Here is a 26,397-nt window from a genome sequence, read left to right as displayed (position 1 = left end):
GGGGCGGGACGCTGGCCACTTCTGGAAATCGGTCACGCCGGCCGCTGGGACTGCGGCGCGGCTGGCACTTGTGGTGCGCCGGGGACTTCAGTGCGGCCCGCGCTTTTACGGCGGCCGCGCTGATAACTCGAGTCCCCGGCTTTTGCGGCCTGCTTCCGTTCGTTCCCGCCCCCAGACCTGCCAGTCAGGAGAGGGGCGGGACGCTGGCCAGTGCATCAGCGCCGAGGGCTGGAGTCGTTTTTACATACTCCAGCCCTCACAATCGGCACAGAGGGGACACTGTTTCCCGCACTTTTGTTTGGGAACTCCCACGGACCGCCCCTCTCCACAGACGCCGGCAGCCATTCCTGCTGACACGCTGAGCTGCAGAGGGGAGCCGGGGAGACCCAGACAAGGAATTCTGCGCCTCTTACCCGCTATTCAGCGGGCGGTAAGCAGCCCTCAGGGCTCACCCCCTCTTGTGCCAGTAGTATTCTTAGTATTTTGTTTCTACAAATACTTGGTATTACATAGCGCTGGTCGCCCTTGGCTATAGACTCTCTCACATTGCAGAGAGCCAGCAGCATGTCGTCCGTAAAACGCAAGGGTGCCAGGGCACAGACATTATATGCTTCCTGCACCGCATGTGGGACTTTTCTACCAGCAGGCTCCACGGACCCCCATTGTGTGCAGTGCTCGGCCCCTGCGGCGCTTGCACAGTCGGGACCTCTGCTGGACGTGACCCAGGGTGTACCACCTGTGAATGCTGTCCAGGTGACAGGAACTGAGTTTGCAGCTTTTGCTGACAGAATGTCTCTCACTATGTCACAAATTCTTGACACATTGCGAGCTAGGCCTATACTTCAGGCCACGGACACTGTGCAATCATTGCACCCTGGTCCCCCTCAGCTCCAAGCTCCGGGACGGGCATATACACCTCAGGGTGAAGACTCTGACTCGGACGATGGCCCCGGGCAGCCTAAGCGGGCTCGCTATGACGGGCCTTCACATTCATCTCAATGGTCAGGATCCCAGCGAGATGAATCTATGGGTGATGAGGCGGACGTAACTGATCAGGATTCTGATCCTGGGACCGCTCTCAATCTAGATACACCAGATGGTGACGCCATAGTTAATGATCTTATATTTAACATTAATAAGATGTTAAATATTTCCCCACCAGCTCCTCTTGTAGAGGAGTCAGCTTCGCAGCACGAGAGAATCCATTTCAGGTACCCTAAGCGTACATTAAGCACTTTTCTGGACCACGCTGACTTTAGAGACGCAATCCAGAAACCCCACGCTTATCCTGAAAGGCGTTTTCCTAAACGGCTTAAAGATACACGCTACCCTTTTCCCCCTGAGGTGGTCAAGGGTTGGACCCAGTGTCCAAAAGTGGATCCTCCAATTTCCAGGCTTGCAGCTAGATCCTTGGTTGCAGTTGAAGATGGAGCGGCACTTAAAGATGCCACTGACAGGCAGATGGAGCTCTGGCTGAAATCCATCTATGAAGCGATTGGAGCGTCATTAGCGCCTTCTTTTGCGGCCGTATGGGCACTCCAAGCTATCTCAGCCGGGCTTGCGCGAGTCGACTCAGTCACACGTGCATTTGCCCCGCAGGTAGCACCATTGACCTCGCAAATGGCGGCATTCGCGTCGTACGCGATTAATGCTGTTCTTGACGCTACAAGCCGCACGGCAGTGGCGTCAGCCAACTCCGTTGTTTTGCGTAGGGCCCTGTGGTTGAGACATTGGAAAGCAGATTCTCATTCCAAGAAGTGCTTAACCAATTTGCCTTTTTCTCGTGACCGATTGTTTGGAGAGCGTTTGGATGAAATCATCAAACACTCCAAGGGTAAGGACTCATCCTTACCGCAACACAGACAAAACAAACCCCAACAGAGGAAGGGTCAGTCTGGTTATCGGTCCTTTCGAGGACCGGGCAGGTCCCAATTCGCCTCGTCAAAAAAGACTCAAAAAGACCAGAGACGCTCAGATTCTTGGAGGTCTCAGTCACGCCCAAAAAGGACAGCCGGAGGAACCGTTGCCAAGACGGCGTCCTCCTGACTTGCGGTCTCCGATTCCCACACCCGCGGTCGGTGGGAGGCTTTCCCACTTTGGCGACATTTGGCTGTCACGCGTCAAAGACCGTTGGGTGAGGGATATTCTGTCTCACGGGTACAGGATAGAGTTCAGTTCTCGTCCGCCAACTCGTTTCTTCAGAACTTCTCCACCACCAGACCGAGCCGATGCTCTGTTGCAGGCGGTGGCCGCTCTAAAGGCGGAAGGAGTGGTGACCTCCGTCCCTCTTCAGGAACAAGGTCACGGTTTTTACTCCAATCTGTTTGTGGTCCCAAAAAAGGACGGATCGTATCGACCCGTCCTGGATCTAAAGTTGCTCAACAGACACGTAAAAGTCAGGAGGTTCCGGATGGAATCCCTACGCTCCGTCATAGCCTCAATGTCTCAAGGAGATTTTCTAGCATCAATAGATATCAAAGATGCGTATCTCCACGTGCCGATTGCACCAGAGCATCAGCGTTTCCTACGCTTCGTCATACACGACGAACACCTACAGTTCGTAGCGTTACCTTTCGGTCTGGCAACAGCCCCCCGGGTCTTCACCAAAGTCATGGCAGCAGTAGTAGCTGTTCTGCACTCGCAGGGTCACTCGGTCATCCCGTATCTAGACGACCTGCTTATAAAGGCACCCTCTCAAGAGGCATGCCAACACAGTCTGAAGGTGGCACTAGACACTCTCCAGAGTTTCGGGTGGATTATCAACTTTCCAAAGTCTCATCTAACCCCGACCCAATCTCTGACTTATCTTGGCATGGAGTTTCATACTCTCTCAGCGATAGTGAGGCTTCCACTGGACAAGCAGTGCTCGCTACGGACTGGAGTGCAATCTCTCCTTCAGAGCCAGTCGCACTCACTGAGGCGCCTCATGCATTTCCTAGGAAAGATGGTAGCAGCAATGGAGGCAGTCCCGTTCGCGCAGTTTCATCTGCGCCCTCTACAATGGGACATTCTACGCCAATGGGATGGGAAATCGACGTCCCTCGACAGGACTGTCTCCCTCTCTCAAACTGCCAAGGACTCTCTGCGTTGGTGGCTTCTCCCCACCTCATTGTCACAGGGAAAGTCGTTCCTTCCCCCGTCCTGGGCAGTGGTCACGACGGATGCGAGCCTATCAGGGTGGGGAGCGGTGTTTCTCCACCACAGGGCTCAGGGGACGTGGACTCAGGAAGAGTCCACCCTGCAGATCAATGTTCTGGAAATCAGAGCAATCTATCTTGCCCTGCGAGCCTTCCAACAATGGCTGGAAGGCAAGCAGATTCAGATTCAGTCGGACAATTCCACGGCGGTGGCGTACATCAACCACCAAGGGGGAACACGCAGTCGCCAAGCTTTTCAAGAAGTCCAGCGGATTTTGACGTGGGTGGAAAGCAGAGCGTCCACCATATCCGCAGTTCACATCCCAGGCGTGGAAAACTGGGAAGCAGACTTTCTCAGTCGCCAGGGCATGGACGCAGGAGAATGGTCCCTTCACCCGGACGTGTTTCAACAGATCTGTTGCCGCTGGGGGACGCCGGACGTCGATCTGATGGCGTCACGGCACAACAACAAGGTCCCAGTTTTCATGGCACGGTCTCACGATCACCGAGCGCTGGCGGCAGACGCCTTGGTTCAGGATTGGTCGCAATTCCGACTCCCCTATGTGTTCCCACCTCTAGCATTGTTACCCAGAGTTCTCCGGAAAATCAAGTCCGACTGCCATCGAGCCATACTCGTCGCTCCAGATTGGCCAAGAAGGTCGTGGTACCCGGATCTGTGGCATCTCACGGTAGGCCAACCGTGGACACTACCAAACCGTCCAGATTTGCTGTCTCAAGGGCCGTTTTTCCATCTGAATTCTGCGGCCCTGAACCTGACTGTGTGGCCATTGAGTCCTGGATCCTAGCGGCCTCAGGTTTATCTCATGAAGTTGTTGCCACAATGAGACAGGCTAGAAAACCATCCTCAGCTAAGATCTATCACAGGACGTGGAAGATATTCTTAGCGTGGTGCTTGGCTCAAGGGTTTTCTCCCTGGCCATTTGCATTGCCAATTTTTCTTTCCTTCCTGCAGTCTGGGTTGGAAAAAGGTTTGTCGCTTAGCTCGCTTAAGGGTCAAGTCTCCGCGCTATCCGTATTCTTTCAGAAGCGCTTGGCACGGCTTTCTAAAGTACGCACTTTTCTCCAAGGAGTTTGTCATATCGTTCCTCCTTACAAACGGCCATTGGAACCCTGGGATCTGAACAAGGTTCTCATTGCTCTCCAGAAGCCGCCTTTCGAGCCTTTGAAAGAGGTTTCCCTTTCTCGGCTTTCTCAAAAAGTAGTTTTTCTTGTGGCGGTCACGTCTCTTCGAAGAGTGTCCGAGCTAGCGGCGTTATCTTGCAAATCTCCCTTCCTGGTGTTTCACCAAGACAAGGTAGTACTGCGTCCAATTCCGGAGTTTTCTCCCAAGGTGGTTTCTTCCTTTCATCTCAATCAGGATATCACTTTGCCATCTTTGTGTCCGCATCCAGTTCACCAATTTGAAAAGGGTTTACATATGTTGGACCTGGTGAGAGCACTCAGGATTTACATTTCTCGCACGGCGCCTCTACGCCGTTCTGATGCGCTCTTTGTCCTAGTCGCTGGTCAGCATAAGGGATCGCAAGCTTCCAAATCCACCCTTGCGCGGTGGATCAAGGAACCAATTCTTCACACATACCGTTCTGCTGGGCTTCCGATTCCATCTGGACTGAAGGCCCATTCTACCAGAGCCGTGGGTGCGTCCTGGGCATTGCGGCATCAGGCTACGGCTCAGCAAGTGTGCCAGGCGGCTACCTGGTCGAGTCTGCACACGTTTACCAAACACTATCAAGTGCATACCTACGCTTCGGCAGATGCCAGCCTAGGTAGACAGGTCCTTCAGGCGGCGGTGGCCCACCTGTAGGAAGAGGCTGTCTGACAGCCCGTTCATGTGGTATCTTTTTACCCACCCAGGGACTGCTTTTGGACGTCCCACTGTCTGGGTCTCCCAATTAGGAGCGAAAAAGAAGAAGGGAATTTTGTTTACTTACCGTAAATTCCTTTTCTTCTAGCTCCAATTGGGAGACCCAGCACCCGCCCTATTTGTTCTTAGGGTTTCGTTTTTCGGGTGCACATGTTGTTCATGTTGTTTCTTAAGTTCTCCGATCTTGTTATCGGATTGAATTTGTTTTTGAAACTGTTATTGGCTTTCCTCCTCCTTGCTTTGGTACTAAAACTGAGGAATCCGTACTCCTACGGGAGGGTGTATAGCCAGAAGGGGAGGGGCCTTACACTTTTAAGTGTAGTTCTTTGTGCGGCCTCCAGAGGCAGTAGCTATACACCCACTGTCTGGGTCTCCCAATTGGAGCTAGAAGAAAAGGAATTTACGGTAAGTAAACAAAATTCCCTTCTTCTCTACCATAAATCGTTTTAGGGAATTTGGTAGAATATTCAACCGGCCTCACAACTGCAGACCATGTGTAACCCCACCAGCCCGGGACCTCCACATCCAGCATCTTCACCTCCAAGATTGTCTGAGTCCGGCCACCTGGATAGTGGCTGTAACAATCGGTGCAAAACCAAAGAATTTCTGCACAAACTGTCAGAAACCGTCTCAGGAGAGCTCATCTGCTGCTCATCGTCCTCATCAGGGGTCTCCACCTGACTGCAGAGCGTCGTTGTAACCGATATAAGTGGGCACATGCTCACATCTGGAACGTTGGAGAGGTTTCTCTTCACGGATGAATCCCGGTTTTAACTGTATAGGGCAAATGGCAGACTAGCAAATAATTTTACAGTGGCCTGTTACTGTGGCCACCCTAAGGCACACCTGTGCAATTTTCATGCTGTCTAATCAGCATCTTGGTATACCACACCTGTCAGGTGTATGGATTACCTCTCCAAAAGAGTAATGGTCACTAACGCAGATTAAGACAAATTTGTGAACAATATTAGAGAGAAAAAGGCCTTTTATAGACATATAAATTCTTACATCTTTGAGTTCAGCCCATGAAAAAATGCGAGCAAAAACTGTTGCTTTTATATTTTTGTTCTATCTATATATATTTGATCAGCAGAATAGTGAGTGCAGCGCTGACGTATGATGCAAGGTGTAACTCAGGATCAGAACAGGATTAGTAATGTATATACACAGTGATTACACCAGCAGAATAGTGGGTTCTGCTCTGGAGTATAATACAGAATGTAACTCAGGATTTGTACAGGATAAGTAATGTAATGTATGTACACAGTGAGTGCAGCAGCAGAATAGCGAGTGCAGCTCTGGAGTATAATACAGGATGTAATTCAGGATCACAACAGGGTGAGTAATGTAATATATGTACACAGTGACTCCACCAGCAGACTAGTGAGTGCAGCTCTGGTGTATAATACTGGATGTAACTCGGGATCAGTACAGGATAAGTAATGTAATGTATGTACACAGTGACTGCACCAGCAGAATACTGAGTGCAGCTCTGGAGTATAATACAGGATGTAACTCAGGATCAGTACAGGATAAGTAATGTAATGTATGTACACAGTGACTGCACCAGCAGAATACTGAGTGCAGCTCTGGAGTATAATACAGGATGTAACTCAGGATCAGTACAGGATAAGTAATGTAATGTATGTACACAGTGATTGCATCAGCAGAATAGTGAGTGCAGCTCTGGAGTATAATGCAGGATGTAACTCAGGATCAGTATAGGATAAGTAATGTATGTATGTACACAGTGACTCAACTTTATATGTTCTGATTTTTTATGTACACTATAGAATAGTGGATATTTTTTAAGTAATGTAATTTGTCTCTGCTTTTTAGGTAAATTTCTTGTACTATCTTTGTAAAGTGGACAGTCATTTAACATTTTATCCCATTCTCTTTTCCTTAAGGAACATCCTCTCCTGCTCGTCCTGCCACTCCACTTGCCCCCTGCAGTACAACCCCACCACCTCCACCTCCTCGTCCACCATCTCGCCCTAAAGTACCGCCTGGGAAACCTGCAGTAACAGAGGTGAGTTCTCTCCTTTCATGTATGTATTGGGGATATACCGGTACTATTGATGATCCATCTGTAATAGCTAATGATCTGCATTTCTCTACCAATCCTAAAAGTCCTGCTTTATGCAGATGTCTTAAAAATTTGACAGGTCGGGACCTCTGGGACGTGATCATTTATGAGCACAACCGGGTCGTCTTCTGTATTGTGTGTGCATACAGATAACATTTGCTCTTTCTTTCGCAGCCCCGACCGTTCAGTCCACCCGTCCATTCGTCCAGCCCACCTCCTATTGCCCCCTTGGCACGGGCTGAGAGCACTTCCTCCATTTCTTCGGCAACGTCCCTGAGTGCAGCCACCACACCAACAGTCGGTAAAGACTTTTTGCTTTTGTTGCATTTTTCTGTGTGTTTCACTGTACACGATAACTTCATTGTACAACACACACACTGACACATCGTAGCAGGTAGGCTTTTATGCTGCTTAGATGGTCATTTATATTGGCAGATGCCCCTTTCAGGGCTGTGTGCTGCTCAGGGACCACAACATTGATGTGTGCGATACTGATTAGTGTGGTGTTGTCTTTCATTAGTCACCTGTAGTTAATTAGTGGCCTAGTGTGCACGCATGGCATGTGACCCATGATCGCTAAAGCCATTGATTAGCTGCAAGTGACTGAGGAACAGGACATCATCAATGAAGGACCCAATAGGGGCCACCAGAGCAGTTGCAGCCATTCAACACTTAAGTAATGCCTATTGAATATTGATGCACAATATTTTGTGGCATTTCCTTTGGGGAACACAATCTCACGACCAAATGCTTATATGCATAGAGGTTGTTTGAAAGCGTGCAGACATTAGTGGTCCTATTTAAGGGAATAGGGATGTCACAGGGGGGCTACCCTCAGTATCTTCCTCTGTAAGCAGGTACTAAGGGCTGAACCGGCAAACTTCAGCTGTCCATGTATTACATGGATGTTCATACATCTGAATGGTCGCTGTGTAATACCACATCTCCAAAGCCCTGCACTAATGCTAAATATATGAATCTGTGTTTTATATCTGACCTGTAGATAAAATTACCATATTTTTCGGTTTATAAGACGCATCGGATTTAGAGAAAAGAAAAGATAAAAAAAAAAGGGGGGTCCAACTTACAATCTGGTGGTCTCTTACCGAGGAAGGGGGATGGAAGCGGTGGTGGGGCGAGGTTACAGGAGGCAGGGGCAGTGGGGAAGCAGGTAGATTCCATGGGTGGTGCGGCCAGCGGGTGGCCCAGATGCTGTGAGGCAGTCAACTTCCAGAAATTGATGGCGTGTGCAGATTAAGGTGTCGGCTTAATGGCAAGCCGGGATCTCATCTGTGCACGCGCCACCTCTGGGCGCCATTTTTCTTAAGTCCGCTGTTGGAAGATCAGTGGGCTGGAGGCGGCGCATGCGCAGATGAGGTCTTGAGCCCAGAGATCCATCTGTGCACGCGCCGCCTCCGGGCACCGTTATTTGAACCTTGCACTGCCATCATTTTCAGGATGCTCCTGCCTCACCACCCGGCGCACAGCGCCTGCCTCCTGCGACCTCTCCACCAACTCCAAGTAAGGTGCATTTGGATTATAAGACGCACCCCTCATTTTCCTCCCAATATTTTGTTAGGAAAAGTGCGTCTTATAATCCCAAAAATTCGGTAACTGTCTGACACTTGCCCCTCTTGCTTATAATTTTTGGTTGCTGCTTGACCCTCGAGTATGAAATTTTTTTTTTTTTTACTACTTTCTTCTTTATTAATATGGTCCTAATGACGTTTCTTTTTCAATGACTTTTCCAACTACTTAATCTATCCTTAGTGCTGGAGCCTGAAGCAGCCAAGTACATGCCCAGTGTAAAGGGATTTTCTGAGCTTTTACATTCACATTTAGGGCTCACTCAGATGTCAATGATTTTTCTTCTACTAAAAAAAAACGGTCCGAATTTCATCATTGTTTACTGTCAGGATTTGGTCAGGTTTCATCCGTTTTTCTCAGATAAAAATAAAAAATTACGGGAGGGTACTCAAACTTCTCCTATCAAACAACCCATAGAAAAACTGAACAGCATGCAGATGGCATCTGTGCGATTTGTTTCGTGGCCCCATAGACTGACGTTAACAAGTTTGATCTGATAAACCAATATTGGACAAGTCCCCATGCTTTTTTACTCTGTACAAGAAAAAAATGGGACATGTGAACTGTGAGGTAGCACGGTCGGCTGCGCAGCAGAAGACATGGGATCCAGGCATGAAGGTTCACAGCACACGGTTTTAATGTCCAAACAAAAGTCCACAACAAAATACATGTGCCTCTCCAGCAGAGAGCTCAGGGAGTTCTGTTCACTCCCTCACACCCGGCACACCTGCCCTCGTTTCTGTTTCTATTTAACCCTTCCTTCAGCCTGTAGGGAAACAGATTTAACCCTAGAGTGGATTTACTTTCTATCATGGAGTGAGCACAACCGGGGCGAGACATACCGGCCGTCATAGATAACCCCGGTCACAGTCTCACACACCCCCCCCCTCAGTTCAAGCGTGCGGGGTTGAACTCCCGCCATCAAACACGGGCCGCGGGACAAGGCATCGGCGTTGCCCTGCAACCTACCGGCCCTATGTTCAACCGTAAACCGGAAGTTCTGCAGAGAAAGGAACCACCGGGTAACCCGGGCATTCCGTTCCTTGGCGGACCTCATCAAGACCAGTGGAGAGTGATCCGTCACCAAGCGAAACTGCCGTCCCAGCAGGTAATAGCGTAGGGACTCCAAGGCCCACTTGATCGCCAGGCACTCCTTCTCCACTACGCTATAATTCCACTCGGGAGGGGTGAGCTTCCTACTTAAGAAGGTGACGGGGTGTTCCTCCCCCTGAACCACCTGAGACGGCACTGCCCCCAGGCCGACCTCTGAGGCGTCAGTCTGTACTATGAACTCCTTCCGGAAATCAGGGTGTACAAGAACGGGCTGTCCGCACAGGACCCCCTTCAGGGCCCGGAAGGAGACCTCGGCCTGCGGAGTCCAGCGCACCATGACGGACTTCTTGCCTTTGAGAAGGTCCGTCAAGGGGGCTGATAGTCCCGCAAAATCCTTTACAAACCTCCTGTAGTACCCCACGATACCCAGGAAGGCCCTAACCTGCTTCGTGGTCTGGGGTCTAGGCCACTTCTGGATCGCCTCAACCTTGTTAATTTGGGGCTTAATCACTCCTTGGCCTATCACGTAGCCCCAGTAGCGGGCTTCCGTGAGTCCCAATGCACATTTCTTGGGATTGTCTGTCAATCCGGCTGTTCGAAGCACGTCCACCACCGCTTGTACCTGTTCCAAGTGGGTCTGCCAATCGGAGCTGTAAATAATGATGTCATCCAGGTACGCTGATGCATACGCCTGGTGGGGTTCCAGCACTAAGTCCATCAACCTCTGGAACGTGGCCGGAGCGCCATGTAACCCAAAAGGCAAGACAACATAGTGGAAGAGACCCTCCGGCGTAACAAAAGCGGTTTTCTCCTTGGCGGACTCCGTTAGTGGCACCTGCCAGTACCCCTTGGTCAGGTCGAGCGTGGTAAAATATCGCGCCTGTCCCAGCCTATCAATCAGCTCATCCACCCGGGGCATGGGGTAGAGATCGAACTTGGATATTTCGTTCAATCTCCTAAAGTCATTGCAGAACCTTAAGGAGCCATCGGGTTTTGGTATTAGGACAATCTGACTAGCCCATTCACTCTGGGATTTTTCGATGACCCCCAGGCGTAACATTGTCTTTACTTCCTCCGATATGGCTTGTCGTCGAGCCTCCGGTACCCGGTATGACTTCAGGCGTACCTTCAGGTGGGGCTCGGTGACAATATCATGTCGTATCAGACTGGTCCTACCGGGCAGCTCGGAGAAGACATCGGGGTTCTGCTGAACCAACCGTCTGGCCTCTCGCCTCTGTTGCTTGGTGAGGGCTTCTCCAATCCTTACTTCCGGTTCGTCCTCTCCGGAGGTCGTTGGAGCCGGATGTGAACGACCCGAAGAGGAGGGAGGTGGGTAAAAAACAGCCATCAGGCTTTCCCGTTCCTGCCAAGGTTTTAATAGGTTGACATGGTATATTTGTTCAGGTTTCCGCCTACCGGGCTGCAATACTTTATAGTTAACCACCCCTACTCTTTCCTTTATCTCGTAGGGGCCTTGCCACTGAGCCAGGAATTTACTCTCCGCCGTGGGGATTAATACCAACACCCGATCCCCGGGTTTAAAGGTCCGCACGGTGGCTTGTCTATTGTAGCGGCCGCTTTGCGCGGCCTGAGCCTCCTGTAAATGCTCCTTCACAATTGGCATGACCGCGCTTATGCGGTTTTGCATACCCAAAATGTGTTCAATCACACTTTTATGGGGGGTGGGCTCTTGCTCCCATGTTTCCTTTGCCAGGTCCAACAATCCCCGGGGATGTCGCCCGTATAACAATTCAAAAGGCGAAAACCCCGTGGATGCCTGTGGCACCTCTCGTATGGCAAACATCAGATAGGGAAGCATCATATCCCAGTCTTTCCCGTCTTTTGAAATCACCCTTTTGAGCATGGTTTTCAGGGTTTTATTGAAACGCTCGACTAAACCGTCCGTTTGAGGATGATACACAGACGTACGCAACTGCTTGATCTGGAGTAGCCGGCATAGCTCTTTGGTCACTTTAGACATGAATGGGGTCCCCTGATCCGTAAGGATCTCCTTGGGCAATCCCACCCGGCAGAACACAGCAAACAACTCCCGAGCTATAAGCTTTGCTGCAGTATGTCTGAGAGGTATCGCCTCGGGATACCGGGTGGCATAGTCAACGATCACTAGGATGTGTTGGTGCCCTCGAGCGGGCTTTACGAGGGGCCCCACCAGATCCATCCCTATCCGTTCAAAAGGGACTTCTATAATGGCTAATGGTACCAACGGACTGCGAAAATGGGTCAGGGGTGCGGTAAGCTGACACTCCGGGCAGGTTTCGCAGAACCGTTTTACCTCCCCAAAGACCCCGGGCCAATAGAACCTTTGCAATATTCGTTCCTGCGTTTTCTTGACCCCTAGGTGGCCACTCATCAGGTGTTTATGAGCCAAGTCGAGGACCCGCCGGCGATGCGGCTGGGGCACCACCAACTGTTCTACCCCCACGCCCCGTATTTCATCTACCCGGTAGAGTAAATCCTGCTTAAGAGCGAAATGGGGGTACCTTACCTGGGCACCGGGCAGCTGTGCCACCCCGTCAACTACTGTCACCCGACTCCGGGCATGTATTAACGTAGGGTCCTGGAGTTGGGCTGTCCCAAACGTATCCGGGGACGCCTCTAACTCCGGGATGGGCTCGACCGTCTCAGCCTCTCCTGCCAATACCTCTAGGGGTGACCTCTCGGGTTCACACTCTGTCCCTATCATGGTGACCCCTACGGCAGGTGTCCCGGATTCAGGATTGTAGGGCTCAGGTCCCGGACTGACCAATATCTGAGGGGACTTAGGGGGTCCCCTCCATAAAGTCCAAAAATAGGGCAGATCCCTTCCTAGGATTACGTCATAAGGAAGAGTGTTAAGAAGTCCCACCTCATGTTGCACCTGACCGCAAGGTGCTGTGATGGTGACAATCCCCGTGGGATAGTCGCGGCGGTCCCCATGTATGCAAACCACCCCCACGGTACGTCCTGTGGCCTTTACTTTAGCCCTCAAGGTGGATCGCACAAGGGTCACTAAGCTTCCGGAATCCAACAATCCTGTAACCGGACATCCATTCACCTGTATTTGGCACAAGTGGGGCTCCGTCTCTGGGGAGACCAGGTCAGCGGTACACACCACCTGAGCATACATTGAACCCCGCCGGGTAACCCCACAATCCATGGGCTCCGTGGTGAGTGGACACTGGGCTTCCATATGTCCCACCCGCTGGCACCGCCAACATCTAATGGGGACGGAAACCCCCTTGACGGGTTGTCGTTTAGGGTACAGAACCTTCCGGACCTCAGGAATGGCGGCCGCGGCCTCAGACGGGACGGTAGGGGACTCCTGCACCGTTGTCAGCGGTGGGTCCTTGGCCCTAGGCTTGGAGGGGCCGGACCGACGGGCGGTACGCAAAGTCTCAGTGTCCCGTATCAAGTCCTGCGTAGCCACATGCCGCTCTACCAGGGACACTAATTGGTCCAGGGTACTCGGGTCACCCTGTCCTACCCACCGTTGAACGGTGACGGGTAAAGTGCGCACAAAACAATCCACTACTACCCTTTCCACCATTTGCGCCGGGCTCAGAGTGTCAGGCTGCAACCACTTTTTTACAAGATGCAACAAGTCATAGGCCTGGGAGCGTACGGGTTTGGCTGCCTCATAGAACCACTGATTTACCCGCTGAGCCCATACATAGGTATTCACCCCCAACCGAGCCAGTATTTCGGCTTTCAGGGTCACATAGTCAATGGCGTCCTCGGTACAGAGGTGCAGGTACGCTTTTTGGGGTTCCCCCGTCAGATAGGGCGACAATACCTCAGCCCACTGGGGGGTCGGCAGCTTTTCCCGCTCGGCCACCCGCTCAAACACCGCCAGGAACGCTTCCACATCATCCCCCGGGGTCATCTTTTGCAACGCTTGTCTCACCGATTTCCGGACGCTGCCGTCGTCACCCGGTCCCGGGGTTGTTGCTGCCGGTCCGGCACAGATCGACTTGGCCAGGAGAACCATCTGTTCTTGGTGCCTTTTTTCCTGCGCTTGCAAGGATTGCTGCTGACGTTCCAACGCCCGGAGCAGGTGTGCATTGGTCTGTTGCTGCTGTGCATTAGCCTGTTGCTGCTGTGCATTAGCCTCTTGTAGCTGTGCATTAGTCTGTTGCTGCTGCCTTAGTATTTCCTCCATGGCGTCACCGGGTTTGGGCTGTAGTATAGCTGCTCGAATCCAGGACATGTGCTACCGGGTCACCAGGGATGGATGCTACACCTCACTGGGCTGTCATGCCCGCCGATTCTCCACCATATGTGAGGTAGCACGGTCGGCTGTGCAGCAGAAGACACGGGATCCAGGCATGAAGGTTCACAGCACACGGTTTTAATGTCCAAACAAAAGTCCACAACAAAATACATGTGCCTCTCCAGCAGAGAACTCAGGGAGTTCTGTTCACTCCCTCACACCCGGCACACCTGCCCTCGTTTCTGTTTCTATTTAACCCTTCCTTCAGCCTGTAGGGAAACAGGTTTAACCCTAGAGTGGATTTACTTTCTATCATGGAGTGAGCACAACCGGGGCGAGACATACCGGCCATCATAGATAACCCCGGTCACAGTCTCACAGAACCTATACACTATCATAGGTACGAGTGCTATCCGTGAACAACACAGAACTCATAAGCGAAAAACTCGCTTCTGATTCAGAGCATGGGGTGGATAATCGGGGTACAGTTTGTAAAGTTTCACACCCTGGGAAACACCATGTTGCTTCCCCTTTTTTGCCCATGCCTAAAGCTAAAACGCCCATACACGTGTTTTTGATATGTCAGCTAAGAACACTGATAAGGGCGATTTACTAGAAGCAGGTGCCATGTTTCAAAGCTCTCTATAAAAGAGGCCGTAGTTAAGTGCAGCCATAATAATTCCATATGTACACCATTAATTTTGGTTACAAGTGCTGTTCTAAATTTAGGCAGCCAAAATGTGGATCAAAACTTCAAAACTGTGACTAATGATGCCCAGTTTCTGCACTTTTGACTGTAGGACATTACGAAGAGCTCTGCACTACTGTAGCCACGCTATAGGCATCTCCTACTCCTTTCTGATAGTTCAGGATCAGACCCCAGTCAGTCATACATCGATCGATGTTTGGTAAAGTTAGGTTATCTGGGTGAAATCCACGTACGCCACATACAGACAGCCGATCCTGACTGGTTAATTGATCCACCGCGTGATGCATATTGGAATCTCAGACATCATCATTGCACTCTTTCATGGAAGCAGAAAATCTTCCCAGATTATTCCTAACATTTGTATTGTTTTATATTGTGATTTTCTTCTTGCTGTATCAGGGATACCCTCATGCCAAGGGCAATACAGGCCTCAGGAAAGGTCTTAGATAACGTGGTGATCACTTGTCATAAAAATCTGTTCTCCTTTCTGATGAACCTTAAATAAGTCCTTCAGTCGTCTTCTATTGAGCTGTTTCATGTGTTTTCTGCAAAGTTGATTGTCTACCAATATAGCCACATTAACATGTTATGTTATTCTTCCCTGTTATCATGCTTTTGTTATTTTTGCTGTTCAGACGAATCAGTACTGAATTTATTATATTTAAAAAAAATATCCACTATTCTATAGTGTACATAAAAAATCAGAACATATAAAGTTGAGTCACTGTGTACATACATTACATTACTTATCCTGTACTGATCTTGAGTTACATCCTGCATTATACTCCAGAGCTGCACTCACTATTCTGCTGATGCAATCACTGTGTACATACATTACATTACTTATCCTGACTTACATCCTGTATTATATTCGAAAGCTGCACTCCCTATTCTGCTGGTGTACATACATTACATTTATTATATTACTCATCCTGTACTGATTCTGAGTTACGTGCGGTATTATACTCCAGAGCTGCACTCACTCTTCTGCTGATGCAATCACTGTGTACATACATTACATTACTTATCCTGACTTACATAGTGTATTATATTCCAGAGCTGCACTCACTATTCTGCTGGTGCAGTCACTGTGTACATACATTACATTTATTATATTAGTTATCCAGTACTGATCCTGAGTTACGTGCTGTATCATACTCCAGAGCTGCACTCACTATTCTGCTTTTGCAGTTACTGAATGCATACATTACTTATCATGTAATGGTCCTGAGTTACATCCTGTATTATACTCCAGAGCTGCACTTCACAATTCTACTAGTGCAGTCACTGTGTACATACATTACATTATTGATCCTGTATTACATCATCTATTACACTCCAGAGCTGCACTCCCTATTCTGCTGGTGCAGTCACTGTGTACATACATTACATTACTGATCCTGTACTGATCCTGAGTTACATCCTGCATTATACTCCAGAGCTGCACTCACTATTCTGCTGGTGCAGTCACTGTGTACATACATTACATTACTTATCCTGTACTGATCCTGAGTTACATCCTGCATTATACTCCAGAGCTGCACTCACTATTCTGCTGGTGGAGTCACTGTGTACATACATTACATTACTGATCCTGTACTGATCCTGAGTTACATCCTGCATTATACTCCAGAGCTGCACTCACTATTCTGCTGGTGCAGTCACTGTGTACATTTACACTGTGTACATTTGTCACTCATCTTTCTATGTAGATCATATGTGAATATAAACTGTATAGACATTTTCTGCTACATCAGGATATAATATACAGTTTTCTTAAAGTTCAGTGTCGCTGCCATCCTCTCTAGTTTCGTGTCTGTTCACAGTATATTACCTCTTTTCTGCATGGCTTGGCTTTTATTCTATGTTTTTACTTATCCCTCGTTCTTTTGATCATGATATCAGAAGGCGATGCATTTGCTGACAAACGGCCCCTGTTTGACAGACGAGAGACACCTGCAGGTACTGTACTATAGTGAGGGGGACTTGGTTTCTAGCGGTGGTAGCATGTGTGCTGTGTTCTGTAATTCTTCCATCAGCCTGTACCATCGGCCTGTATAACATGATAATCCTCCATCTGTTTTATGGAAGCCAGATTAACGGAATTGTATTAATTTACCAAAGTAATAAGCATTTGTCAGAGATGAAGTTTTCCGGTCAGCGTAGTCCGCTCTCTTGAGCCCTATACATTGGCAATACCCGGTATGAAATCTTTCACTCCTGATTTTGCTATGTGACGAGACCTAGGTACGTCCGGGCCTTGGCGCAGGATATTGTTCATTGCATGACAGTTTCTCAGTTGCTTTTCAGGAATTCTGCTGTCAGTGATGCCGTTCTGTCTTTCATTGATGCCCTGAAATGTTTGACCTGATCTATGTATTGTTTGTTAAGCAATCAAAACATTCCAAATAACGAAACATTCAAAAAAATTGCCGAACGTAAAGGCAATGAAAGAGTTACATTTTAAGTGGTAAAGTAAAATAATGCTCTGGTGGCTGCAGTACCATTCACATCCTGCGGGGGTGCTGTTTGCTATGGTGTTCTATATGATTTTATTTTTTTCCCCACAGTGAAGCAACTCTCAGTAGGGACTGTGTCTCCTTGTGCAGATCTAGCTAATGTAGGGAGTTGTACATGCAAAATCCCTCTCCTCCAGGCAGAAAAAAACGGTTTCTCTAATGCCATCTGTACATAGCCACCTTGTCAGTCACTGTCCGACCGATTGAAGGAGCCTCCATTCTTTGGAGGGGAGCTAATTTGCTAGTGGTGAAAACTCTTTTTGGGTACTATTGCGGGTGAATATAACATGTACAGTACAGGTCACATTGTCCATCCAGTCCAATGTATTGGTAGCATGTCACACAGCCGGTGGAGCTGAGCATATTGATTTATATGTAGTTTTGTGGGAAAGCATTCTTTATAGTTCCTACTTCATTCATTTTAACATTTGTGCTTAAGAGTCCGGTTGCTGTTCCTATTAGTGAAAAGGGACCGCCCACTGGACTCCAAAGCACAAAAATTGCAAACTTTTCCATAAGTACAATTTTTATTAAATCTTTTTTGACCAACCTTTTTACCAATCTGCTCTGCTTCTTCTGCTCCATAACATGCTGTCTGCAGATCAGTCTAGATCAGTGATTCCCAAACTCCAGTCCTCACGGCCCCCAACAGGTCATGTTTTCAGGATTTCCTTAGCATTGCACAGGTGATAGAAGCATTATCATGGCATCACCTGTGCAAAGCTAAGGAAATCCTGAAACCATGACCTGTTGGGGGCCGTGAGGACTGGAGTTTGGGAATCACTGGTCTAGATGGTTTCCCTTTAAATGAGTTGTCAATCCTCAGGAAGCGCAAGTTATTTTTCCCACCAAACATGTAGCACACATGGCTTGCAGTACCATTTCCCTACCCATTATTGTAGTCTTATCCTGCTCTGACTGTTATGTCCTTCTCTCTCCTCTCCCAAAACCTTTTCCGACCCTCTTCCAATCCTCTCCACACAGAGAATGAACAGCCTTCCCTCATTTGGTTTGACCGGGGAAAATTTTATTTGACTTTTGAAGGTAAGTAGTATATAGCATACAAACCAATCTGCCCCTTCCCTCCCCACTTACCTGCCCTGGCAGTTTCCGCCTGCATAGTGTAGCTGCTGTCTAGTTCACACCTTTCGCTGGTGATGGGGCTGAAAACGGCTTTGCAATCTCAGCACATGGTCCACTTTGGCTAAGCGATAAAGTCAAAGTTCACATTGCTGCTACTTTCCCTCTCCCATACAGCATCCAGTCTGCATGTCTGATCGGTCATTTCTCAGCTCCATCTGCAATGCTATGACTTTATGCTTTGTAGGCCCTTGTGGTAATCTCATTAAAAGCTCTATAAAAGTAACTAGAACTAAGCCTGTCTGTGATTCTGTATCATATGCTTGATTTTCAGAATGTTTTTCTGACAACATTAATAGAAGCAGTTCTGGGTTTCTATTTTATTGTCACATTGCACCAAAAATTTAAAACATAAATAAACAACATTACAAACCTGATTTATTTAATATAATTTCTACAGCTTTTATGCAGAACAGTTCATCCCCATGGTAACAGACTACAAAAAAAACTCTGTGTAGTCATACTTTCATCTGCTCCACACTTATTGCTAATCAACCTAAAGCCTGCTTTACACGGGACGACCGATTGTGCGATTTCACAATCGATCGTACCCGCCCCCGTCGTTTTTGCATCACGGGCAAATCGCTGCCCGTGGCGCACAAACTCGTTTAACCCCCGTCACACGTACTTACCTTCTGGACGACCTCGCTGTGGGCGACGAACGTCCACTTCCTGAAGTGGGAGGGACGGTCGGCGTCACAGTGACGTCACACAGCCGCCGGCCAATAGAAGCGGAGGGGCGGAGATGAGCAGGACGTAACATCCCGCCCACCTCCTTCCTTTCGAATAGCCGGCGGGTGTCGCGGGACGGAGGTAAGCTGCTGGTCATCGTTCCCGGGGTGTCACACGGAGCGGCGTGTGCTACCCCGGGAACGATGAGCAACCGGCACCATTTTAATTAAACGAGATTATGAATCCGAGCAACGAGTACACGACTCACCATTTGTGAGCGATACTGCGTCGCTCGGAGGTTTCACACAGCCCAACGTCGCAAGCGATGTCGGATGTGCGTCACAAAAACCGTGACCCCGGCGATCTATCGCACGATAGATCGTCTCGTGTAAAGCACCCTTAATGTATAATACTGACAGTATCCAAACCTGTATCACACATATACACTACTCACAAAAAGTTCGGGATATTTGGCTTTCTGGTGAAATTTATGGAAAATGTAAAAAGTTCACGCTACAGTGATATTTTATCATAACAGTCGGGCATTTATGTAGAAGCATGAAATAGTGATTTCGTCATCTCAAACAATTTATTGAAACGAGCAAAGAGTGGTTGGTATACCCCTGAAAAATGTCAGGGTCTCAAGAACTTGTCTTGTGGCCTTAAGCATCAATTACAGCAGACAAAAATGCCACCTGCTGTTCACAAGTGTAGTTATTGTCTCCGGAAGCGGCATCCCACTCTTCTTGAAGGGCGGCCCTCAAGTCATTGAGGTTCTGGGGTACAGAGTTACAGTCTCTACACGGTGACTCAGCGGATCCCATAGGTTTTCTATGGGATTCAGGTCTGGAGAAAGTGCCAGTCTCTCCATTTGAGGTCCCCCAATCTCCAGCAGCTGCTCCCTAATGATGAGACCTTGATTAGCTGGATCATTGTCCTCCATGAAGATGAAATTAGGCTAGTGTTGTTCATGCAGAGGCACAATGACTGGATTAATGATGTTATTCCAGTAGTAGGGGCTGTCACTGCACCATTCACAAAGTGTAGGGCTGTTCTGTACTGACTAGACACCTCTACCCACACTAACACAACCACCACCAAAGGCTCGTCTAGTGACAATAGTGGCTGATGCATAGCTCTCTCCTTGATGTCTCCAACGTCGTTGGTGGCCATCATTCCTACTCAGGGTGAATCGATTTTCATCAGTGACCAGCACTGAGGCCACTGGTCCCTCGTCCAGCGTAGATGACGCCTGTGTCTGGTGGTCAGGAATTCTTGCAGATCGTTTAGCATGCAGACCACGCTGATGTAAGCGGTTTTGAATTGTCTGCCGTGACATTTGGGGGCCTCTCACTTCCCTTACATGTCCCTGGAGTTGTGTGGCATTCATCATCCAGTTCCGAAGGGCTTTGTTCACAAAGAAACGGTCATCAGAGTGGGATGTGGCCAAAGGACATCCACTTGTCTGCCTTTCTGTGAGTCTTCGAGTCTCTCTGCATCTCTGTACAACCTGCTGGTGACACTCTGATGCTCTGAGCTCAGTGGCCACATCCATCTGAGAACCTCCTGCTTGAAGCCTCTCAATGGCGCAATACTGCTGATCAGGTGTTACGTGTCTTGGTTTTATGATGTCAAAATGTGAACAGCGTAATGAGGAGGACGGTTAATATCAATTCTAATTGAACCTGAAAATTTATTGGGCGATTCATGGATCAAACACCTGTTGTGAATTTTGCTTATTTTGTTAGAAATATTCAAATTGTCTCTTCAGGGAGGAAGAAGACTAAGGGGCACTTTGCACACTACGACATCGCAAGCCGATGCTGCGATGCCGAGCGTGATAGTGCCCGCCCCCGTCGCAACTGCGATATCCTTGTGATATCTGCCGTAGCGAACATTATCGCTACGGCAGCTTCACATGGACTCACCTGTCCTGCGACCGTCGCTCTGGCTGGCGACCCGCCTCCTTATTAAGGCGGCCAATAGGAGCGGAGGGGCGGAGATGAGCGGGATGTAAACATCCCGCCCACCTCCTTCCTTCCGCATATCCTACGGAAGCCGCGGTGACGCCGGTAGGAGATGTTCCTCGCTCCTGCGACTTCACACACAGCGATGTGTCCTGCCGCAGGAGCGAGGAACATCATCGGACCGTTGCGTCAGCGTAATTATGGATTTCGCCGACGCTGCACCGATGATACGATTACGACGCTTTTGCGCTCGTTAATCGTATCATCAAGCCTTTACACACTACGATGTCGCATGCGATGCCGGAAGTACGTCATTTTCAATTTGACCCCACCGACATCGCACCTGCGATGTCGTAGTGTGCAAAGCCCGCCTAACTCTGGTGCCACCTATTGGAGGTAGCAATCCATCCTAGAAGTCAAAGTGACCGTCCAATGAGTCTTGTCGTATGCCTAATGCCGGCGTCACATGGTACGATCTATCGTGCGATCGTACCCGCCCCCATCGTTTGTGCGTCACGGGCAATTAATTGCCCGTGGCGCAGAAAGTCGTTAAACCCCCGTCACACGTACTTACCTCCCGGACGACCTCGCTGTGGGCGGCGAACATCCTCTTCCTGAAGGGGGAGGGACGTTCGGCGTCACAGCTACGTCACACAGCCGCCGGCCAATAGTAGCGGAGGGGCGGAGATGAGCAGGATGTAACATCCCGCCCACCTCCTTCCTTCCGCACTGCCGACGGGACGCAGGTAAGCTGTGTTCGTCGTTCCCGAGGTGTCACACGGAGCGATGTGTGCTGCCTCGGGAACGATGAACAACCGGAGCACAGAAGGAGGACCGACATTTTGAAAATGAACGACGTATCAATGAGCAACGATAAGGTGAGTATTTTTGCTCGTTCAGTCGTTCGGAGGTGTCACACTGTACGACATCTCTAACGATGCCGGATGTGCGTCACGAATTCTGTGACCCCGCCGACATATCGCACGATATATCGTACCGTGTGACGCCGGCATTATGATTTATGCCAGTTCAGAACCTCACTTTGCAGACACAGTGTTTCAGAATGGATGTCCCTCGTCAGTGCAAAGTATGAGATCTGATCAGGCTGTATGAGAGGCTAAGACGGAATCTAAAGGGGAAGCTATTCTCCTTACGGAGACTGACACACCATTCCAGCGTGCCAGTGAGGAGACTTTTAAGAAAAGGAAAATAGCTTCCCCTTTTAGGCTCCTTGTTAGAGAACAGCAAGTTGTAGAAAAATTACTGAAACATTGAAAAGTTGGACATAAGCATCCAAAAGATTAGAGAAGGTCACGATAAGGTCACCTGAAAAGGTTAGAGGACATATTAGGTTAATCCTGGAATTTCACCCGAAAGACAAAAATCCCTGCACTTTACGATAAACCCTACAACCAAAAAGCATGAACACGACCAAATAGAATCCAAAACCTAATGACATGGATTTTTTGGGGTTGTGTTCATGCTGTTTGGTTCCAGGGTTGAAAATCCTTTTGTATGTTAGTAAGGAATAGACATAGAAGGTAGAGCGGCTGTGGGATCAGACGGCAGATCAGAGATCAGAGGTGATTGATGGCTGTTACTATGGTTACCTATAGTTCTGCATATGAGTTGTAGACTGCTATGCAATAAGATACTTTTTAACTATTTTTAAGAAAAATATAGCTTTATTTTTAACTTTAGGTACATTGGGTTAAGAAAAACGTTTATGGGCAAAGGCTGGCAAAAAGGTGCTGCCAGACTCCAATGGCAGCTGCTTATCTCCAAATCATTGGTTATGTTTAATTAGATTATAATTTGCTTTATATCTGCTGTTGGGGGGGTCACAAGACACCAATAGAAGTCATAGTATTGGGTAATTTCACTGAAATCCCTTTGTGACACCAGCTTTAACCAGAGTAAGTCCTTTATATTAAGGGCCTTTGTGATTAGCTGACAACTGGCTATAGACTATGCTTGGGACATGACTGGATGGATTCTTTGCATCATCTCCTTATGTATCTCCTTGAAATAGCACAAGTGGTGTCTTGGATATGCTTATCTCTTTGCCTGTTGATGGAAGTTAAGAACCAAGCTAAATAGCCATCTTTTCTGATCACTGTCGCCATAATCCTCTGGTTGCGTATTAAGTCTGATAACATAAGGATTAGGTGTTGAAATACAGCAAACTATAATAGTGCCTTCCCTAAGACTGTAACTACTTTAATACTGCCCCATCTACAAGAATATAACTACTATAATACTGCCCCATGTACAACAATATAACTGCTACAATATTGCCCCTATGTACAAGAATATAACTATTATAATACTGCTTCCTGTATACAAGAATATAACTACTATAATACTACCCCCTATGTACAAGAATAGAACTACTATAATACTGCCCCCTATGTATAAGAATATAACTGCTACAATACTGCCCCTATGTACAAGAATATAACTACTATAATACTGCCCCTATGTACAAGAATATAACTACTATAATACTGCTTCCTGTATACAAGAATATAACTACTATAATACTGCCCCCTATGTACAAGAATATAACTACTATAATACTGCCACGATATATACAAGAATATAGCTACTATAATACTGCCCCCTATGTACAAGAATATAACTACTATATTACTGCTCCCTTTGTACAAGAATATAACTATTATAATACTGCTTCCTGTATACAAGAATATAACTACTATAATACTACCCCCTATGTTCAAGAATATAACTACTATAATACTGCCACGATATATACAAGAATATAGCTACTATAATACTGCCCCCTATGTACAAGAATATAACTACTATATTACTGCTCCCTTTGTACAAGAATATAACTACTATAATACTGCCCCTATGTACAAGAATATAACTACTATAATACTGCCCCCTATGTAAAAGAATATAACTACTATAATACTGCCACGATATATACAAGAATATAGCTACTATAATACTGCCCCCTATGTACAAGAATTATTATTATTATTATTATTATTATTTATTTATAGAGCACCATTAATTCCATGGTGCTGTACATGAGAAGGGGGTTACATACAAAATACGTATACAAGTTACAGTAGACAGACTAGTACAGAGGGAAGAGGGCCCTACCCTTGCGGGCTTACATTCTATAGGATTATGGGGAGGAGACAATAGGTGGGGTGTAGGTCAGGCGGCAGCTCCGCACGGTGGTCGGGCGGCAGCTGCGCACGGTGGTCGGGCGGCAGCTGCGCACGGTGGTCGGGCGGCAGCTGCGCACGGTGGTCGGGCGGCAGCTGCGCACGGTGGTCGGGCGGCAGCTGCGCACGGTGGTCGGGCGGCAGCTGCGCACGGTGGTCGGGCGGCAGCGAGTTCATTGTAGATTGTAGGCATTTCTGAACAGGTGCGTTTTCAGGTTCCGTTTCAAGTTTGCAAGAGTAGGGGATAGTCTGACGTGTTGAGGCAGCGAGTTCCAGGAGACTGGGGATGCTCGGGAGAAGTCTTGGAGTCGGTTGTGTGAGGAGCGAATGAGAGAGGAGGAGAGGAGGAGATCTTGGGAGGACCGGAGGTGACGTGTTGGAGTGTAGTGGGAGAGTAGTTCGGAGATGTACGGAGGGGAAAGATTATGCACAGCTTTGTAGGTCAGTGTTAGAAGTTTGAATTGGATACGGTGGAAGATTGGAAGCCAGTGGAGGGACATGCAGAGAGGAGAAGCGGGGTGGTATTGAGGAGAGAGGTGGATAAGTCGGGCAGCAGAGTTAAGGATGGACTGGAGAGGGGCAAGCGTGTTGGCAGGGAGGCCACAGAGGAGGATGTTACAGTAGTCGAGGCGGGAGATTATAACTACTACTACTAAGAATATAACTACTATATTACTGCTCCCTTTGTACAAGAATATAACTATTATAATACTGCTTCCTGTATACAAGAATATAACTACTATAATACTACCCCCTATGTTCAAGAATATAACTACTATAATACTGCCACGATATATACAAGAATATAGCTACTATAATACTGCCCCCTATGTACAAGAATATAACTACTATATTACTGCTCCCTTTGTACAAGAATATAACTACTATAATACTGCCCCTATGTACAAGAATATAACTACTATAATACTGCCCCATGTACAAGAATATAACTACTATAATACTGCCCCTATGTACAAGAATATAGCTACTATAATACTGACCTCTATATACAAGAATATAACTACTAGAATACTGCCCCTATGTACAAGAATATAACTACTAGAATACTGCCCCTATGTACAAGAATATAACTACTATAATACTGCCCCTATGTACAAGAATATAACTACTAGAATATTGCCCCTATGTACAAGAATACACTATAAAACTGCCCCTTTGTACAAGAATATAACTACTATAATACTGCCCCTATGTACAAGAATATAACTACTAGAATACTGCCCCTATGTGCAAGAATATATCTACTATAATACTGCCCCTAGATACAAGAATATAACTACTATAATACTGCCCTTTTGTACAAGAATATAACTACTATAATACTGCCCCTATGTACCACCTCATGTGGTGAAGTATCTGTTCTATTAATTTTTTCCTTGGAAAGGAAAGTTTATTATAAAACGATAAAACCAGTATGAGATTATCAGTCTCCCATCGCCCCATTTCCTGGATGCTCCTCTGTTTCCAGCCTCACGTACACAGTTTATGCAGCTTTACAGGACGACATCTCAGGAATGCTGTGAATCATTTTGGACCCCATGCTACGTTCTCGGTTTTCCGCCGCGCTCGTGTGTTATGATCTTCTAGGTTGCTCCTGAATAAAACATTGGATTTTACAGAACTGTAACACAATGGCTTTTCTGTCTTTCTAAATGAATAACAACATGTTTATAGGAAGCAATTGTCATTTACCAAAGCACCGAGAGACAGATCAATGTATCGGCCTGTGCACGGGGGAGGGGGGGGGATATTGTTTTCTTATGGAGAAACTTTAACTAGGTCAGATTTTAGTAATAATTTTGCATCTGTGCAATGTCACAGCTTAAATGGGCGTCCTCTCTTACTCTGGTCTGGACATTTCATAAATGCCTATAGTCAGAATCGCCCCAATTCTGAATGGGAAGTTTATCAATTATATATTTCTCCAGCCATTTCTTGTAAAACAGAAAAAATGAAGATGTATATATGTCACGACTTATGACATATAAATTATTGTGTCTGTGCTCACCAAAGCTGTTGCCAGAGATGACACACTTAGCTACGTGATCTATACTGGTAAGGATTGAACCTTTCTTAGCATGCCGTATGCATCCCTGAGAATGTATGGGGCGTACACAGCATCTTACATGCATTTCTTCAGTTCCATAAGCTCCCAGCACGTGTTTTAGGCCTTGTTCACACTAGTAGTCTGATTTATGTACTTGC

At 47.7% G+C, this 26,397-nt stretch overlaps 1 protein-coding gene across 1 annotated transcript in view; it reads left to right on the top strand.

Moving 5' to 3' along the window:
- Positions 1-26,397, top strand: part of SGIP1 (SH3GL interacting endocytic adaptor 1) — a 145,710-nt gene that overhangs the window by 71,115 nt on the left and 48,198 nt on the right. Inside the window, exons 15-18 of the mRNA XM_075320341.1 lie at positions 6,933-7,054; positions 7,286-7,412; positions 16,576-16,632; positions 18,174-18,233. Of these exons, the coding sequence (XP_075176456.1) occupies positions 6,933-7,054; positions 7,286-7,412; positions 16,576-16,632; positions 18,174-18,233 (366 nt within the window). The remainder of the gene's footprint in view (positions 1-6,932; positions 7,055-7,285; positions 7,413-16,575; positions 16,633-18,173; positions 18,234-26,397) is intronic.

This window comes from Anomaloglossus baeobatrachus, chromosome 8, assembly GCF_048569485.1.
Source record: "Anomaloglossus baeobatrachus isolate aAnoBae1 chromosome 8, aAnoBae1.hap1, whole genome shotgun sequence".
Lineage (NCBI taxonomy): Eukaryota > Metazoa > Chordata > Amphibia > Anura > Aromobatidae > Anomaloglossus > Anomaloglossus baeobatrachus.
Note: the sequence above shows the minus strand (reverse complement) of the source record. Positions and strands in the feature narration are given on the sequence as shown.